General features: G+C 42.3%; 1 protein-coding gene across 1 annotated transcript in view; it reads left to right on the top strand.

The window, feature by feature from the left end:
• cep104 (centrosomal protein 104) overlaps positions 1–20,577 on the top strand; it is a gene marked incomplete at its 3' end in the record, with an annotated part of 53,232 nt that overhangs the window by 24,591 nt on the left and 8,064 nt on the right. The window contains exons 12-19 of the mRNA XM_080732809.1: positions 1,652–1,825; positions 5,972–6,148; positions 13,553–13,759; positions 16,425–16,520; positions 17,086–17,164; positions 17,677–17,752; positions 18,083–18,191; positions 20,138–20,276. Of these exons, the coding sequence (XP_080588935.1) occupies positions 1,652–1,825; positions 5,972–6,148; positions 13,553–13,759; positions 16,425–16,520; positions 17,086–17,164; positions 17,677–17,752; positions 18,083–18,191; positions 20,138–20,276 (1,057 nt within the window). The remainder of the gene's footprint in view (positions 1–1,651; positions 1,826–5,971; positions 6,149–13,552; positions 13,760–16,424; positions 16,521–17,085; positions 17,165–17,676; positions 17,753–18,082; positions 18,192–20,137; positions 20,277–20,577) is intronic.

Genomic DNA, 20,577 nt, shown 5'->3' with positions numbered 1-20,577 from the left:
GGAGGCAGTGGTTCTCAACGGTCCCCAAATTATTTTGGGGGGTCCCCAGATGATTAACTTAATGTGCAACATTGTTTTCTCACTCAACAGTAAACAAAGCAACATAAAGTTAAAGTGTATAGCGGGTACATGCACATTTCTTAGGTGACAGTTTGAGGACTTTTTAATACCTCTAAAATGACAATTAGAACATTGGCCAAATTGTCAAATATTAGTGGCATAAATTGTGAAAATAGCCGATCTACATGCTCGCGTTGCGAGGCGTGTTGTGTTGTGCAAAATGTAATGCCTCAACTCCTAGTGCTCGTGGGGGGGGGGGGGGGGCGGGGGGGGGGTCCCCAGTTCAAATATGATTATTTTGGGGGTCGCGGCCAGAAAAGGTTGAGAACCACTGGCTTCAGGCCCCTTCATATGCAACTGCTCACGGTGGAGCTGAGCCAGGGTCTGTTTGGCACAACGCCTGGTGCTCCACTGTCTTCAGAAATGAGCCAAACCAGCTTGGACCACACTGATGAGAGCCAGCCATGTTTCACATCCGGGCCAAAAATCTGGCCACAGGCTTCCGCGTGAATGATAGAGCGATAGATGAATAGGCAGATCCTAAATGGAGTGTTTTGTGCATATTGCGGGGGAAAAAAGAAGACGAAAAAAAACAAACAGAAACCCACCTTAATGGCTACCTGTGTTTAATTGGCATCCGTTTAGCAAAATAACCGTTGGTGAGAGAAATAAACTGTCAAACGAAAAGTTTGTTTTGGTCCTAATTGAGATTTATTTTTCTTGAAACAAGTGATATTCATGACTGTCTGGGATATGAGGCTATCAGTGTTGTAAGGCCTTTCTTAAAATAGGTGATTGTTAGCCTGTCAGATATGTTAACCCATGTTATTGTCGGAGTCTTTGATGAATAATGTTCCCTGGATTCCTGTTACAAGCTGAACCTAGATTTTATACTGGTAACACACACACGCACTCGCACTCGCACTCGCACTCACACTCACACACACACTCACACACACACACACACACACACACACACACACACACACACACACACACACACACACACACACACAACCTTTACAATGTTTCCCCTGTCCCATATGTAAGCCCCACTCCCTCTCCTAGCGTTAGCTTCCTTAAACAAACATTATGTTACAAGGATGCCCTTATAACCCTTTTGCTACAAGCCTTGTACAGCTTGTATACTAATAGAAAAAGTCCCGCAATAATCTGGGTGATTTATTTTCCTAGCCATTCCAATAAGTTGCTGAATTAACTAGCTGTTACAGAAACTGCACTAAGTCTGGTTCATATTAGTAAAAGTGTCCTCCTACGTAATTCAAAAGCAGGATCTTTGTCTGTGTTAAATTAAATATTCATTCAAAAAGGTTGTCAGTTGTGATCAGTTGGCTAATTTATCTAGCTCCTCAAATTCCGGATACAGTTAAAAACACAATGTGTTTTCAATACTTGACTGCAGAACAGGTGTCCATCCTCCATCTAGACTCATTGGCCAGCTGTGTAGAGTTCAGAGACCACACGTCTCCAATTCTAACCACCCCGCTAATTGACATCACCCTCATGCTAGATTTTTCTTGGAAAGTCAACTGAGCATTCCGGTGAGCTTCTGGGTGCTCTTCCTCCTCAGGTTTTCCAAGCCTCTCTGAAGCTGCTGCGCTTGCTGCTGAGCCAGCTGATCCCGGGTCTGGGGCTTGGCCGGGCCGAAGTGAGCCACTGTCTGGAGCAGACGTGGCCCAACCTGCTGGCCAGGAGTGGAGACAAAGCCAACCGCCTCAGGGCCGCAGCCATCGCCTTCATACTGGTACTGCACCGCACGGCTCCGGCAGGATTTTCACATGTCCTTATAACCCGTAATTTAAAGACACAAAATGATATTGTTCGCTGCTGTGCTTTAACGCGCAAGTATGGTCATTCACGCTCTGCAAAGGTTGTCAGAGGTGCAATGTATCAAAGGAAGGAGCTTACATACTGTACACTAAATTAGCAGGCCGGGATGAACAGCAAGGCTGTAAATCTAGGGCGTGTCTTGTGGTGGTTGGGTGATTTGAATTTGTCGCCACATCAACCAGGTTGACTCAGGGCATTAGGGATTTGTGGTCAGGGCTTTGGGCCACACCGGTAACTTCAGAAGTAGCCAAAAGGAGCAGGCACTGGCTGTGAAGAGAGTAAACCAATAGGAGCCTTAAAGGGGAGGTGTTGGGTAAACAACATTTTGTCTGGACTTGGGATGCATTCTACTTATAATGTAATTTAAGTGCTGCAAAAGCACAAAACTGGTGCTCCTCATCATTTCCACCAGCTTTTCAATGCTGTGAAATAGCAAAAATGTCACCTCACATCGAAGGGAATAAGCCCGTAGACGTGCATAAATATTTCTAGTTTAGCTAGCTACAGCTACAATTTGGGTTGTGACTTGACTCACTTGAGTGAAGCAAAACGACAATTAAACCTGGTCATTGGAAGTGTGCACTGTTGTTGGCTGTCAGACTGACTAAAAAAGCAGCTATTGTTGCCCGAAACTCCCTTGCGAGAAACAAGAGAGGGGGTGCGACCAGGAATACTGCCAGCCAATCAGAGTAGAGACCCATGAATAATGCTAAAATGACCCTCAAACGGCCTGCTGCACCTGCATTAAGGTTGGTGTGAAACCAAGCACCTTTTGGTGACACCGAACAACCTATTATTTGTCTAATTGTCAAACAAGTAGAAAGATAATCCCCTATTTATATGGAAATACTATATCTAATGACTAAGGTGGAAGTTATGTGTATCTTACACATTTTTGTAAGATAAGTCTGCTCATGGCTGAGAGAGCCTTATTCAATGGCCACTTGATACCTCCAGTGACATGTCGTAGTACTTGCTCTGAAATGTCCACAGTCCAAGCCACATTTATACCGAACCATCTAAATGGGTTCAGCAAGAGCATGTTGGTTGTCAAATCATAGGAATTTAGATGCTGAATGTGTGTGCTTTTACTCAAGATGCAACTTCAAACTCCATATTAACCATGATAGATTCATCTAAAACACCCGTCCTTGGTTCTGCTGACTCATATTGTCCTCCTAATACGTGATTGAGCCGTGTTTTTTCAATTACTTTTTTCATTTATTTGTAATATTTATTTTTGAATAAAAAAAAGGAATCGAAAAAACATGCCCCCCTCACGTATTAGGAGGGCTGTATGAGTCACCAGAACAAATGACGTTTCCGATGAATTCAACATGGTGAAATTGGAGTGAAGTTACAATGGGTTTGTATAGGAAGGAGGCGTGTCTGCTAAAACTAATATCAAATATCTAAAGACTGTCTGTGGTGTTCTCAAAAGCCTGAGTAGATGATAAAATGACCCCAGAACATGTTTGGTGGTTAAAGTGTGTTGTGCTGCTGGGCACTGATAACCATAACCTGTGAAAAAAGACCTAGCAAGTTCATGATGTACTAAATTCTAAGCCTGACTTCACACCCACATATTTCTCAGAAATGTGTCTTTTTCCTTCTGTTGCTGTCTGTTATTCAAAGTGTTACATACTGTACAGTGGGGTAAAGTAACTATTTGTACTTTACTTCAGTGTATTTCCAATTTCCAATAATTCTACTTATACTCCACTACATCTTGTATCCAAATATTGTTCTTTAACTCCACTACATTTATTTGAAAACTTTAGTTACTTGTTACTTGTTAATTATTACAAAACCTCCATTAATTAAACTTCAGCCCTATATACATTTCGGCCATTTGAAAATAGCCGATAGTCACAATGCGTCATAATGCGATGTGAGCTTGTAGATCAGCTAATTTCATATAATTTCTATACATTTGAAAACTTGAAATGGGACATTCTGCATAAGGAGTACTTTTACTTTTGATACTTAAGTACATTTTTAATTCCTGACTTGTGTGTGTGAATGGGTGAATGGGTGAATGTCTATAAAGCTCCTTGGATAAAGGTGCTATATAAATGCACCATTTACCACAAACCTGTACATGCCTGGCTCCACAAGTGATGGACGCACTGACTGCATGCTACACGGGCAGTACTCATCTCCAAAGAAATAAGTACCGAATGGTCAGATGTTATGGCCCGTCGTCTTGTCATGAAAGATGACAATTTTATTGATAAGAGTCCTTTGCAAACACCTCTCTTCACTACCCTCTGTGCTACTGGGCATCCTGAGGTTTGATGGCTTTCACGCAGAACAGTGTTGTGTTATGTGTGTTGGAGTTATGCACGTCTATTCCGGAGGTTTTACTTCTCCAAAACGGAGATGGCTTCCAACTTCAGTGCTGATGTCTGGGTCATTGAACGTGCATATCTTACAGAAATAATTTCTGAACTGAACAAACTTAACAGTTTATGCAATACAAATGATTAATAATGTGCTGATTAACCCATTTAGAACGGTACACATTATAGTGTATTATTATTTTATGCTTTAACTATTGAACTATTGGCCAGCCATCTTCAAAGAAAAGGTCTGTTCTTGAGAGACTACTATGTCAGTGGTTCTCAAACCTTTTCATGTGAAGGACCCCCAAAATGATATTTATTTGGCTACGGACCCCCATCTCAAAATATTTAGTTCCAGGGACCACCCAGAAGCAAAATTTTAGTTACAAACGTACGCTTTGAAAATACATATATTCAAAGATTTGCACACATTTTCACGACTTTTTCAAAAATAGCAGATCTACAAGCTATTTTTCACTGGTTAAAGCATTCAATAATTCTAGGCCTAAATGGGTTTTAATAATGTGCTCAGAGCGTATTTCCAAATTCACCCAAAGTGAAACGGGAAGTAAGATGATCCATTGCTGATCACTCACTGACCGCATCATGTTCAGCAGTTGTAGGTTTAGGGACTTGTTGTACTGTAGGTATATGTACACAGGGAGCAGAGTTAGGAGATGTCTGAAGTGTTGTCATGTCCCACCACCACTCTCCAACAAGCCCTGGGTTGTAGTCAGCCCCAGGCTGTTTAGAATACCTCCTCTGAGCCTGCAAAACAGAACAGACACACTGTGCTGTGTGTGTGTATGACCTTCTGCACCAAAAGGTGTGGGACGTTTGCATTAAGTTATTAAGCCACCGTGCATGCACACTTGATATGCGATAGTTATACAACTGCTATGAAAATAGACTATCTAAATAAGCATGTAGATCGGCTGATTTGCGGCATGAATATGACTATTTTCTGCGTGAATATGTAAGAGATGGACCGCTGTAATCCATTGCCCGTTGCTATTTGCGTGTGTGTGTGTGTGTTTAGGTGAGTGCAGTGGGACTGGGAAATGGAGGGCGTCTGATTCAATGACAGTTGGACCAGAGCTATCTCAGAGCCGTGCCATGTGACTCAACCTTGTTAAGTCACTGCCCGTCCCCTCAGGAGCCATTAAGAGCTAGCTGTGATGGAACGTCCAGAGCAATGAATGGCCCTTTGTTAGACGAGGCAAAGTTGTGTTTGATTATTGCACACACAAACATCCCTCTTTCCTGACAATTCAAGGACTTAATAAAAAGAAGGACCCTGGATTGGACTGAAGTGTGTATGTCCCCCCCCCCCCCCCCCCCCCCCCCCACACACACACACACACACACACACACAGACATTCCACTCATCTGATGACACCAAAATGGCTAAGGGAAGAATTTCCACGAACATTCTTCCGTCACACCTGAATTGTTCCTACTTACAACACTCTCTGTCAGGATTTGTCCCTGGGCCAAAGGCTGGTGTTGAATGACAAATCATAGCATCGCACTTGATTGGCTTGTCATTTAAAATGTCTGACAATGGGTATGGTGTTTGGGTACATCAGTCAATAAAGTCTAGCAGCTTGACGACAAAATAAAAAAATGCAGCAGTGTTTGTAATTTGTAAGGTTCCTTGTCACAATAAAGTTATGATTTTAATGGTGCATGTGTCCCGACTGTTCCTGACACAGGAAATAGCTCTTCTGAAAGAGGTGCGGGCATTGCAGTTAATCCCCTGTGAACTCGTCAAGCCATTCAAGTCCAACTTCCCCACACGCCTGGCCCTGAGCCGCACCGAGCTGCTTGAGAAACTGCTGGCTGAGGTGGGAACAGACAACTCTGGCTTCACCCTGGACAACATTATGAAGGTAAAGAGCTAAAAAGAATCACAGTCAGTTATTCTGTTGGTCTTTCAGTCCCAGACTCCTGTATGTTTAGCATTTTTCAGGTGTTTAATGTTTTCCTGTGCCACTCTGTAATGCTATAAGTTAATGCCAGAAGTGTGAAATGGTATATGGCTAAAAGCGAAGTGCCTTTATCCCTGCTGACGTCACCACTTTGATTCGACCGTGAGAATCGGCCTGCCAGTTGGCCTAGTTGCCATAGCGTTGCTCAGGCGTGACGTACGACTTCAAACTACAACCCTGCATGCTGTTTGGTGAGATGATTAGGGGGGATGAGAGCAGAATCTCTACAGGCCTTTGACATGTGTGTTACACTGGAATTATTAATCGAATCCTGGTTCAGACAGTAGAATAATATTACATATTAGAATAATGTGTCTATTTTTGCTCAACAAGCTAAATTGTTAGGCAGTTGCCTAGCCTATTAGGCAAGCAAATCTATTTGTATTGCACATTTCAACAGCAATGCAATTCAATGTGCTTTATAAACATTTAATAAAGTAAACAAAAAAAAGCACATTTGAATCTAGTAAAAAGTGAGGAGAACCTTTTTTTAAATATCTATCTCTACAGTGTCTTAAAGGACATACAGTACACAGGTTAATTAAGTAAAATTACAGAGCAGAAACAACTAGAAAGATGCAATTCTGGGAAATTGCACGATTCCCGATGAAGCCGGACGATTTTACATATGACTGGAGTGCGTGGAACTGGGAGGAGTGGTCCGGCAACTTTTGGGGTAACTCTATAAATAAAGTACTATGTGGCAACCACTCTAACAACAAAAATCACACCCGTGTGAACTGAGCGGTGGTTTATCCACCTCATAGATCATGTGTACCGATTTTTGTGACATTTGAAGAAAATATGTAGGAAAAGGAGCAAAAAGTGTGTTTTGGAGAAAATTCAAGATGGCGGAAAATCTATCCTGGCGCAAATGGGCGTGGCCTATATGGGGAGATGCGTCTTGACCCAAGGAAACCAGGGAACAAAGAATTTTAATTTTACGATCTACGGTTCAAGAGTTACGGGGCAAAACGCAAAGTGGGCCGTTATAGCGCCACCATGAGGCCGAGTGATGTAATTATTTTTGGATTCATTCTTAAAATCATTATGAATCTCCTCTCCGAGGTTTGAAACTGTAGCTCCTATGCTTTGCGAGAGAAAAATACTTGAATGTGATGTCTTGCATTGTCCCATTATAAGTCAATGGGGACAATTCAGCGTCGTTTTTTGCCGATTATGTCGCCATTGTAAGGCGGATCGGAAAGAAAGTTACTAGCACACCATTCCCGGCCGAGCCGCACGTTTTGATGTATATATTGCGGGGGTGGCGTAAATGGTGCGGGACTAGTAGCGTGCCGAAGTTTAGGCTACATACAGACACGGACGGACGGAGACCCACACACACGGCCACGTATAGGAGCGTTGTGACCACCGCTCAACAACAGCTCTGCTACATGTCGTACATGAATGATGTAACATTTAGAAGGAATATAATATAGTACAAGTCTATGTTATTGTCTTGACATTGTCCTAAATCGAGTCTAATGTTATGGCACAGCACAATATTACCTAACTTTTGTTTTCACAGCACCCATATACACTGAATGTTCATGCAAGCAGCAGCATTAATGAATGGTAGCAGCAGGTAGACTCTCTGTTGAAATACCTTTCCACAATCGCACATCATGTACAATTGCTATCAAAGATTCATCTGATAAATCAGAGGTTCTCGACCAGTGGTCCGTGGACCACCAGTGGTCCCTGAGGGGGTTCCAGGTGGTCCCCAGCGAAATGATGGAGAGTTGGTAACCAAATGGACCATCATAGATCTTTAACTCTTGAGAGGGTAAACTCTTGAACCCGTACGGGTCCATTTGGTTTATTTTACACAATTAGAGTATGTAGAAGAATTGTTATTTTGATACCAACATGAATACAGCATGGAATTGTGAACAAAATCTTACCCAACAACAACACTATATCTTGGATCTGAGAGCCTAAATCTCAATGGTGGTCCGTGGCTCAAATGCTGAATAAATAGTGGTCCTTGTTATGAAAAAGATTGAAATCCACTGTGATAAATGACTGCCTGCCTGCCTATCTATCTGTCTGTCTGTCTGTCTGTCTGTCTGTCTGTCTGTCTGTCTGTCTGTCTGTCTGTCTGGCAGTCTGACCTCAATTCACTGGAATTTAACAGATCTCTCTCTCTACTGTGACAACCACCCTATCTAGTGACAACCATCCTTATCATTCAGCAAAGGGTCTACTCCCACTCCATCCTGTTGCTCGCATTCTGGAACGCACAAACTGTCGCACGATACCAGCCTTATTTTCCATAGGTCCCGTGACCACTTGCCAGCACATAGCAATACATACATAAAAAGCCAGGTTTGTTATTCCACTTGAATGACAGGCACCTACCAAGCAGTTCATCATTTCAGTTTGGCATACAGTAGTGAGCTCAGCCTGGCTGAGGTGTGAATGCAGAGCGGGCCGTTGAGGTTCCCTGGCCACCCGCCTAGGCTGTAACCAGCTATTTCACCCAAACAGGTTGTCAAGAAGAGCCGCCAGTCAGCGGAAAGAATTTGGTCACTGTTGGCTTGTGCGGTGCGCAGTGTGCGGCCCAGCCTCTGCTTTCTTCCAGTCTCCTTCCCTCACTCACTCACTCTACCGTTTCCAGCAGTGACCTAGTATCTAAGTGCAAACTCTCCATACTGTTGACAGGGCGGGACAGGCCAGTGTGATGTCTTGTCCCATCCCTCTACGTCTACGGTTTACGACCGGCCCGCCACCCAGCCCCTCTATTCAGCCTCTCTGTGGCCTTTATTGGTGAGGGCAAATTGTTAGGTGCCTTCCGAGTTCCCCCTCGCTCCGAGGAGAAGAGAAGCCACACACACACAGATGGTATTTGGTGGCCTGTGTTTGCATGTTTGTGCATGTTTGCGAGTACTTGGCGCCCCGGCCCCTTTGTGCCGGTTGCCTGTTGTGTTTGCAGGGAAAACGTTTCCTGTCTGCGTTGAGATGTGACAGGCGGTCAGTGATGCTGTCCTCTCCCGGCAGTCAAATTACTTTGGTCAAACAGCTTAATTAGAAACCTCTGTGACTGAGACGTCACCTAGATGCAATGTTTCATCGTAATACATGCTGCAGTAGCACTATGGGGGATTTCATCTGACTTGAGTTTAACCCTAGTTTTAACCTAAAATCCTCTCAACTTTGGCTTTCAGAAAGGTCTATTTTATCATTGTATTGCACACATTGGATAGTAGAATGAGTTGAGTAAACCAAGTTAAACCTGGTGGTTTTATGGTCACAAAGCGACAAAGACAATATACAGGGAGATTCAAAGAGGGAATTTTCAAGCCCTAGTTTGTCTACCAGCTCAAAGGGTTTAATATTGTCACTGAACGCCAGGCACCATAATTATGCAAACTCTTCTAACTTAAAAGCTATATATTCCGATAGTAATCATTGCTATATAGCATATTTGTTCAGTAACAGACTCTAAAGAAGCAAGGTTTATTTGTATTTAATCATACAGTTACAAGCAGGTTTGTGATGTACTCACAAAATACTGTGCCCGAACAACTAAGAAGCCTTTAGCAGTAGCAATAAAAAAGTATACATTTGCCAAATAAGCTATAACCAAATATGTTCAGAAACCTTGAATATACTATTGCAGCAATAGTAACAGTTACCTTGTATTTTATAGCAGCAGTCGTAACATCAGTATACAGTAATTATGTGCAAGATACCTTTCTGTATACTATAGCAGCAATAGCAATACCCTGTATTTTATACTATAGCAGCAGTAGTGACATCAACATAACATATTTATGCATGTTTATGTAATCCAACACATAAACATGCATAATGTTTTATACAATTAATGGAATATTGATTAGCACAAAGAATACACCAAGGCCTAAGTACATGGTTTGCTATGTCATATTAATCACTTAACTTACCTTTACTTCAGAGAGTGTACAAATGGACTCCGTGGGTCCTTTTGTTTGCATTTGTACTCACAGAGTTGAATTAACACAGAGGGTTTTACTGTGTAAAGTGGGACGTTAACAACAGGATTACATGGTACCACAACAAAGGTGCACGCAACTAAGCAAATTACAGGCCGGGCTTTGTAAACGTAAAAGAAAATGGTCATAGGTCATTTACGTAGGCCTAGTACCTAAAAGAAAAAACAAACAAAAAAAAACACTGGTGTCTGTTTTCACCTTCTCTTCATTCATCGCTGATGTTAGCCTAGCTTGGGTTTGAACATTTTTCCCTTCCCCTCCTCTGTTACCTGGGTGATTTGCCAGGAGGTGGAAGAGGTGATTGAATTTCTTGTAATTAAAATGACGAGCAGCCAGGATAGACAAGGGAGAATAATGGCGGCCTCTCCTTCAGCCCATTGAGCGAGAGATGGGTGGCCTTTGTGAGCAGCGTACCACAGGACGTTAATACGCTCCATTGTTGTCATTACTTTCTCCCCAGATAATACGTTAGGTAATAGTCTCCCTTTACATCACAGCATACACGGCTCTCACAGGGACTTTCTCTTCTGTGGCGGAAGAAAGTTCGGGAGCTATAATGATTGTGATGATGATGATGATGATGATGAGGTATTTCTTGGTTTTCAGTTTTGTAGGTGCTATTTAGTCAAAGGGTCAAGGTCAAAGTGTTTTATTTAGCAAGTGCACAGTATTGATTGATTGATTGATTGAAGACTTTATTAGAAGTTTGCATAGAAAAAGGTACAGTTTCATGACGGTACAGTTCACTGGTACAAGGTCTACTAAAAGGAGATCCTAGAAAAGACTAAGCTTATTTCCACAGGAAACCATTAAAGTATCTCATATAACATTGAATGACAGACGAATAGAACACGGGTCATTCTGAACAATGTAATATATCTCTCTCGCAAGCAACAATACATAGAATTAAGGTAAGAACAATTACATGGAAAATAGCCCCAGACCGAAACATTCATTAAAACCTTTTACGCTATGGCCCTGAAGGGGCCAGCTGTCTAAAACATGAATGAAAGTTAACCACATCAATTATGTGCTAGTTAGCTTGTACTCATTTGCTGCAGGCTGCACACATTATCACGATGACAATGTGTGAAATTATATCCAATGTTATGTAAGCTAGATGAACAATACACGTTATTGTCGAGCTATGAGTAATAGTAGCAAGGAGTATAGCCTAATCAACATAAAGGTTATGTAATAACATATTTAATTATACGCATGTCTGGCACTAAATACCCATCCCCCAACACTATAAACCAAGAGTCAAGACTACTGTTCACCTTGGTGGTGTGCCATGATGTTACACGATGTTAATCTACCTCTCCCATCTCAAACTTCTTAGTGGGAGACCTTCCAGGCAGTAGTAGTCTGTCTGCCTAGCTCATAAATTAGAATCAGGGAGCCCTGCTTTGACAAGGTCAATGACAAGCACCACTGCCCTAAACATGTAGTGTAGTGTTGTTGTTAGTTGAAATAAACACAGAAGCAAGTGAGGAAGTGGACTAAGAAAGGGGAGGAACGTGCCCCACTAGTGCTGGGGCTCTATAGATGTCGGTCAGTCCGTCCAACACTTTTACTCCCAAACAAGATATATTCAAAGCGACTGCCTGGATTGCCATGGAATTTGCTGTGTACCTTCATGCTCGCAGAATGATGTACTCTACTGATTTTGGTGACCCCATGTCTACCCGCCGCCAAAATGTCATCTTGCACAACAAGATATCGCAAAGTCTAACGGACTGAACTTTAACATCCATTCTCCCCTGAGGATGAATCTTAGTCATTTGAGTGATCCCATGACCTTTCCACTAACCTCAATATGTCAATATGCTCATAATCTGATGGGCAGGTGGGCAAAGATTGAAAATGGCCTTACTGGTTTTGGTGACCTCTTGCCTTCAGCACCATCCTTAGGGCAAAGGCCTCTTGTTTTACTTTTGAAATGCATTTTGTAAAAACTCTTTTGCCTTTCTCTACACTACAGTATGTTTAATCCTCCTACCAGTGGCGTCAGTTCAGAAAAAGCCAAGGTATGGCAACATGACTGGTGTCTTGCACGCGGGCCTTCGCGCGCATGCAAGACACCAGTCATGTTGCCATACATTAGTAACAGGCATGATACATTTATTTTAAGAAGTACATTTTATTTTTCCCCCCAGTTTCTATGGTTTCTTGGGCTGGATATGGCAGCCTGGAACAGTTGTTCAAGTGCAGCTAAACTTGGCATGTTATTAAAAGTGCCACAATTAACAATAATGCATTGACCTGCAGAACCTGGGAATATACAATTTTGTCAAGATGGGGAGAATAGCAATGTGGAGAATATAATTATAATACCTTGTTAACGTGACTATTTTACCAGTAAGACTCCCTAATCGGGAGATAAGCGACCGTAGGTCACATGTATACACAAAGAGGGCTGTAACTGCCATTGGTTCCTAGTTGTGTGGGCAATGTGTAGACATACTGTGTACCGATGTGCGTGATTTTAGGGCAAAATCTGTAGGAGCAGTGTCCAAAAATGTGTTTTGCAAGAATCGGCCTCATGGTGGCGCTAGAAGAGGGCCATGTGAGAAATGAGGGGTGGGGTCTCCGCGTTGCCTTGGCGGACGAATAGGTACCGGCCCCGGCTCTCCCGGACGCTCCTAGCCCGAGTTACGGCATTTCATGTGAGCTGCAGTGGAGGGGGTCCTCCACTGGGGGCGCCACCACTTCGGCATCCGTTCTGGAGCACCAGGAGTCGGTGGTCCCCGGGAATTCCCCGTGAGCAGCCCCGTTGGGGTGGTCATTTGGTCATTTTTGCACATTTGGTAATTTTTTACATCTGGGGGTCCCCCAGGGACCTGGGGGTCCCTGGAGCTCCGGGGGTCCTTGGAGGTTGTAGTTTGGCAGGCAAGGAGTGTGTGTGCAAAATTTGGCATGGATCGGGGCAACGGTTGCGGAGATATGAGCAGGGCAATAGTGTGACGTGTGAGGTGTGACAGACAGACGGACTGACAGACAGACTGACTCACTCACAGTTTGTGCAGGTTTTGATAGTAAGTGCGACCTACGGTCGCAATTACATTTTGAATTAGTAGTTATTTTACTGTAATTTAGCAACATAATAACCAACACAGATAGACAAAGAGCCATTCATGGATTTATATGTAAAAGTAACGTTTATTTACCCTCCTGGACCCAGGGTATGGCAGCTGCATACCCCTGCCATACCCAATTGACGCCCCTGCCTCCTACAAAAATCCATCCGCCCCGATTCTGGCACCAGTAATGTTCTTTCATTTTGACTCTCAACGGTGATGCTAACTGTGTGTCCTGGTGTCAGTTCTGTACAGGGGCGCTGGAGCACAGAGCATCATCCGAGGTGAGAGAGCATGCCGTGCGCATCATCTTGGCCATGTATCAGCAGCATAAAGGTGCAGCAGTCCTCCGCTACCTCCCACCAAACGACGCCGTCACACGGAGGAACATCCTCTACAAAAACATCTTTGATGGCTTTGCCAGGATCGATGGAAAACCAGTTGAGACCCAGGCAAGAAGTGGTGTTGTATTATCTATTAAGAAATTGTTATTTAGCTTTTATTATTTTATTAATTGCCTTGACAGGGGTGTTTGTAATATTTGTCTCTCAACTTGGTGAGCGACAATACGTAGAAGGTAAGAACAATAGTAAACAAAGAATCGTATAAAATGCGAAGCCTTTGTGAAGTTGGCTCTTAGATGGGAAATGTCCCAGACTGAAAAGTCTGTCTGGCCCCTAGAACATGAATGAATGTTAACTGTTAAATGTTACTTTGTACTCGTTTTGCTGCAGGCTGCGCACATTATCATGTTGACAATATCTGAAATCATATCCAATGTTATGTACGCCAGTTGACGAAGGAAGGAAATGAAGGAAGCCAGAGCTTACGTCAGCAGATTATGGCATGTGTGTTCAGCTGAGACGTTTCTCAGAGTTGTCCAGGGATGCTAAGTAGGGCATTAACGATTTTTGCAAGTCGACTCGACTCGGTAAAAAGTTGAGTTGAAGTCAACTTTATCTTTATCACACACGACCCCCCAATTATTTTGGGGGGTCCCCTGATGATTAACTTAATGTGCAACATTGTTTTCTCACTCAACTGTAAACAAACCAATATAACGTTTAAGTATATAGAGGGTATCTTCACATTTCTAAAGTGCCAATTTAAGGACTTTTTAATACCTCTAAAATGACAAATTAAACATTGTCCAAATTGTCAAATATATAGATGCAGAAATTGTGAAAATAGCCGATCTACATGCTCACAACTTCTCGCGATGCAAGGCGTTGTGAGCATGTAGATCTGCTATTTTCACAATAGAACCGTGTTATACCAAATGTAATGTAGCACTGTAATATTGGATCATTCCGTTCTTGACAATAAGCAATCCTACTGTTTGAATGCAGCAAAAATAATGATAGAAAAAAATACAAAGGATTTTTCTTTTTTCAACTTCGACTTTCTCTGGTGGGAGTCGACTTGTGTAATGAAGTCGCTTCAGTCTACTTGTTGACTTTTTCGTTAATGCCCTAATGCCAAGCGTCATTTATTACTGACATGGAACTTGTCTCCTCATTAGAGAACTTAGAAATGGCCATCTTGTTGGGTAGCGCCCCAGTCTGCTCCCAGCCCCAGCTGTGTGCTGAGGATAAAGTACACACCATCACATCACATCCTCTGGAGCCACCCAGCTCACAGAAATGATACAACTGCCAGGAACTGTGATGCGAGAGAATCAAAATGAGCAAATGGTCTGCATTTCTGATGCACATTTGGATTACTCTGTGGACCCCCAGGGCTCCATGATGGGGTTCCACAGGGTCCCCAACAAAATGAGGAACAGTTTAACAATTTAATCCTATTTTATACTTAGTCCAAAAATAGCCGACCCACAAGCTCACAGTGAATTGCGATGCAAACGCCCTGTGAGCTTGTAGATCTGCTATTTTTGAAAAATCTTGAAACATTTCGGAAACTTTTAAAAACAAATCTTCACTTGTGGGGTTCCCTGGCACAACATCTTTTCAGATAGGGGTCTGTGGCCAAAGACGTTGGCATGAAAATGTTTTAAATTCACCCACGGTCGCGAACATACAGTTGGCACCAACCTGCTCAGGAGCAGTTAAGGTCTTGTTGCACAAGGACACAATGCGAGGAAGCCACTCAGAGGAGTTTCATTAGAGAAGAGAAGGAAAGAAACAAGATCGTTCACAATGAGAAAGACAGAGAAATAGGTCATGTTTTGAAATCATAGCTGCTGGCAAGGAGAGACTAGAGAGAAAGCAATAGACAGCGACAGGGATTGCATGTCTGAGAAACTGATGGAATCTAGGGATGCAACAGTTAAAGCTGTACTGTGGAAGCTGCTCAACTAGTGGTCAGTAGCGGTATTGCTTTTTTCGGCCGGAGTCGCCACGGACCACCGCGGCCGCCGCGAGCACCTCCGCCTCACCGATACGCATCTGTAGAGCCGTCACCCGTCATTTTGGGAGTAGCAGGCAAGATTCTTCACCAATGTAAACACAGTTGCTGAGGGAAGTTACTTCCTTTAGAGACAGCAAGACTCGCTGTGATTGGCCGGTGGTGTATGATCCGCGCTGTGATTGGCCGGTAGTGTATCATGTGGGAGATGACATAATTTTGCCGGGAAATTCTACCCCCCTCACGACTCATAGAAAACATATAAAGAGAAGGCTTCAGAAGCTGAAAATAACAGAGTGGGTGTTCTAAAACTTTAGCGATTTAACAGTTAGGACAATTTTAAGATTTGTTTTATAAAAAAAGTTACATGGTATAACTTTAATTGAACTAATTGATTTAATCAATTTTATTTTCAATAATCGTTGACTGAAATGGTCAAAAATGACACAAAACTACACAATGCATCCCAATGTCTCATTGTAGATTTGCTATTATTTTGTCATTGAAAGACTAAGTATGAGTCGAGGTAAGATGTGGTTAATCAGTCTAATCAATTTAGAAAATTACAAAAAATATATTAGTTTATAGTTGTCTTCTTTATTCATTGATAATTTCTACAAAAGTAATCGATAGCTGCAGGCAGCCCTGTGGGAATCAGATGTCTAATTCACATAACAGTGTTCTGCGACAATGTATAAATGAACCTTTATGCTAACAGTATGTCAATGTCACATATGCATCACTTTTACCCAGACGGCGAAAAAGGGTGGCCGCCAGCGAGAAGGGGAGAAGGAGAAGCAGGAGATTCGCTCCCTCCAGGAGCAGCTGGCGTCCCTGAAGGAGATCAGTGTAGGTGAAGCTGCCGCTGAACGTGCTACTGTCTCTTATCATCCAGACATGTGCCCACATGACCTGGAATGTCCCCGCTCTGGAGATGTTACAGATGGAGCTACGGTAGCTTCCTAAATGGAGTGCTGCGGGGATGACGTCTTTTTGTCGGACGCCCCGGACGTTTCTCATGCCATTGGTTTCCCACGGCAGATTTTCTATGGAATGTTTTTAAATTGGGAAATATAATTCAATAATACTTGTTAGTTCACAGTACAATCCTCAGTGTTAATTTAACTGTTTGTCACTCATTTGTCACTAATTTATGCTCTGTTGCACGACAATGTTGCGTGCCAGAAATGGCAGTCGGTCTGGTTGCACGACACGTGCTAGTATTTGGGGAGGCCCCTTTTTGTTTATACACTCTATAAGAGTTAAATTAACCATGAGGTTTTTACTCTGTACGTTTCCTTTTAGTTCCTAATTAATTATGACATAAACACAGTTATTATCGTTCACGTGAAAGCATTGCCTAAAGTGATGATGGCATCACTTTGAAGATGTTGGTGTCTATTTGTTTGACAAGGAAAAGGGGAAGGGAACCACCGAAGGTCAAGCGCAGGGAAAAGACGACTCTGAGGTTAAGAAAGAGCCTGGAAAAACAGGTGAGCATGAAATGAAACTATTCAGCCTGTAATGTAATCCTATTGGGGGAATGGAATATATTGTTCACATATAATAAAGCATTTTTTAAAGTCCAATGCAACTCTTCAGACATTCACCCATTAAATTGGTTCATTCTGCTGAAGCTTTTAAATGTACATGCTTTCGTTAGGAGTGTGAAACCACAGCATCATTAAATGGAAAGGAAGTCCTTTTCTGGTCCCAGAGGGATGGGAAATTGCTTTTACTGCTTCACCCAGTTGATGGCTGCTCAGATGGCTCAGATGCTCGTATGATGGTGTTACTGGTTAGGGGTTAGGTCTTGCTTGGGTACACATTAGGTCTCATGCAGCAATGTTTTCTTATATTTCTCCTGTATTTTCTCTTAAGCTGTCTTGTTTTCCAGCATTGGACAAACAAAATGTGTGGACCGTGTTGCCCTGCAGGGGCAACCACACACTAATGATAGTAGAATGCTTTGGTTTACATCATGTGTAATTTGGGATGTTTTCAGATGTGGATAAGTCACCCCCAAACACGTCACCAGCTGAAGTCAAAGATCAGCCATCAGATGTCAACTACCTGGACAAGTATGTCATGCAACATCTACTGTATAATAATATATAAGAATAAACATGTATCCATTTGTATCTCTGAACGTGTACAACTGTAACCATTTGATTACATTTACACTAAATACAGTATCTTTGCCGAAAATAGCCGATCTACAAGCTCAAAATGCGTCGCAACGGAATGCGTTTTGAGCTTGTAGATCTGCCTGCTAGGGTCCAATCCATATGGTTAAATGGAACACTGAGGACTACTATACTGTTAATTGCACATTCAGCTACTGTGTGGCTTTGAAGGTGCACACTTTATGTGGAGTAATATTTGATACCAAATAATTGACTGTGTTTCAGGTTGTGCATTTTCTGTGGCAAAAAGGACGAGTCGTTTACAGAGGACGGGTTGGACCTTCACTACTGGAAGCATTGCCCAATGCTGCAGCGCTGTGATGAATGCAGACAGGTGAGCTTCTTTCTGCATTCACTTCCCTCCTCCTGACCGTATGACTGGATTGCAACCTCTGAGTCTGAATGCAATGTGAAGTGCCTTTGGAACATTGCAACAATCATTCTTCATTCATTACTCTCCTCCGAAATAGAAGTCACTTGAAGATCAGCGTTGCTGTTATATGAACGTCGGTCTCCCCGAATATAGAATGTATATTTACATTTTATTTCATAGGGTTATTGTTGAGGAAAACATAATTGTTTGACCCTCCCTCTCCCTTGTACACTTGGTTCGGCAATACTCTCAGCAGTCAGTCAGTAGAGGTGATTTCAGGTGAAACATGAAGGATCAAACCAAGCCAGAAAAGCAGAGAAAGCACTCTATACAGGACATTCAACGTTTGTTTGTGTTGTTGAAGTAACTAGATAGTCTACCTAAATAAGCAATGTTAGCTTGATAACAATCTACAAAATCTAACATTTCAGGTAAGTGTGCCAAGCTGTCAACTTTAACTCATTGAGCGAGTTGACAAATGACCCTACTCACACGCAACAACTCCTATTTCTAACTCTGTGGAACCCCAATTCCAAAAAAATTAAATCCTAAATCTCAATGAAATCTCCTAATGCTCCCACACACAGACATATCAGACACATTGGCATTTATTCGCCACCTTGTATGTCCCACTACTTTTAAATCTCTGGTATTATCAAATTAAAAGGATCGTCAGTCATTTTGATAAAATAATGTTAACTAAGGTATTCTTATTCCGCGCAATTTATGTTCTGAGTTGGCGGTGCCCGTGAATCAAACCCAAAACCTTTTGATTCAAAGGCAATTTCTATACCAATTGAGATACCTGTACATTTGGACCCCTCCAAATGGCTATGCCCTTGATAATAATGTCCCAAATGTTTCAGATCTTCGCTATCATCAAGCTTATTTGGATTTATAATTTCTTAGTGACATTTTTGTGGGAGTGGAGCACTCATCCTGGGTTACCAGAATTGACTGTTGTTGAGCCCTAAGGACTTGTAATAGGCCCTTAGGAGTTGTAATGGTCCATCACATTCCTTCAAATGGGAGGAGCCCACTTGATAACCCAAATGAAATATCTCCCCCATCCCACTTTCCTTTAACACCCAGGCCATGTTTCTACTTAAGCACTCAACCCTATACAGCAATGGTGTCCAGGGACCCCCAGGGGTCCTTGAAGAGGTTCCAGGGGGTCCCCAGCAAAATGTGTTAATATTGTATCATAATCAGTTTAACCACTTTTAAATACTAGAGGTTCTCTATGTGGCCCTCACACCTACGTCACACCGCCGATCCGACCAGTATGTCAGAGTATAGTATCAAGGGCTTTTTCAGAGTACCCTTTATACCCATCTGTGTGTGCCCATATATGGAGTTCTCCCTTTCAGGCCCACACACTGACGAAGGCTGGATAGCCGAAATGTTTGTCCTTCATTGTAAAGACATGGCCAATAATAAAAAAGTTAACTTACATTGTTGACACGAGGAAAAGGGTATATTTTATTGTTTTATAAGATTTGTAGATTTAGTGTTACAATTATGAAAAGATTGAGGTAGGAGATATGGTCAGGATTAGGGGTCATTTTCTATTGACAGCTTTGGCCATACATTTATATTATACTTATATTTGTAATGGCTTTATTCTTGGAAATCAAGTTTGTTTACATGTTATTCAAAGTTATTAAAAGGTAACTGAACTTACCTGAATAATTAAGTAAATGTTGGACAAACATGCACTATAAATGGGATTAATCCAAATGATAATATAACTTTGGCCCTTTGACAGGTTGTGGTTAAGTTATGCTTAGGGTAAAAGGTTAACAATTGCATTTTTATGAGAAATTGTGGTAACGCTTGCTATGCATCCTATGTCTAAATGGTATTTGATGTTCCTACAAAGATAGTAAAGATGTGTGTGTTCTCAGGTGGTGGAGATTTCCAGCCTCACAGAGCATCTCGTGGGGGAATGTGAGAGCAGGGCCAGATTCAGTCAGTGTCCACGCTGCTCAGAGGCTGTGCCCACTGATGAGCTAGCCAGCCACACCCAGGGCCCCAACTGCAACCGTGAGTCTTTCCTCACAGCAAAATCCTCAGTATTCATTTAAATCTGTGTACAACTGTAACCAAATGGACCTTCAAACGTCAATTTGGCCCGTAGGAGTTCATTTAGACTTTAGTTAAAGGATAATTGCTTTTTTATGCCACTTGACACTGTCTTTAGATAACTACATATAATACAATGACGTCAGTAACGCCATAATGTATTCATCATTCCCCCTATGGGCCTGGAAAACATACTGTAGATACTGCTTATGTTTAAAACAGATACTGTTTATGTTTAAAACAAAGCTCCACCAGTTATGTC

Source organism: Nannobrachium achirus (genome assembly GCF_963921795.1).
Source record: "Nannobrachium achirus genome assembly, chromosome: 9".
Taxonomy (NCBI): domain Eukaryota; kingdom Metazoa; phylum Chordata; class Actinopteri; order Myctophiformes; family Myctophidae; genus Nannobrachium; species Nannobrachium achirus.
The sequence above is the reverse complement of the archived record's forward strand: the minus strand, read 5'-3'. Positions and strand labels throughout refer to the sequence as shown.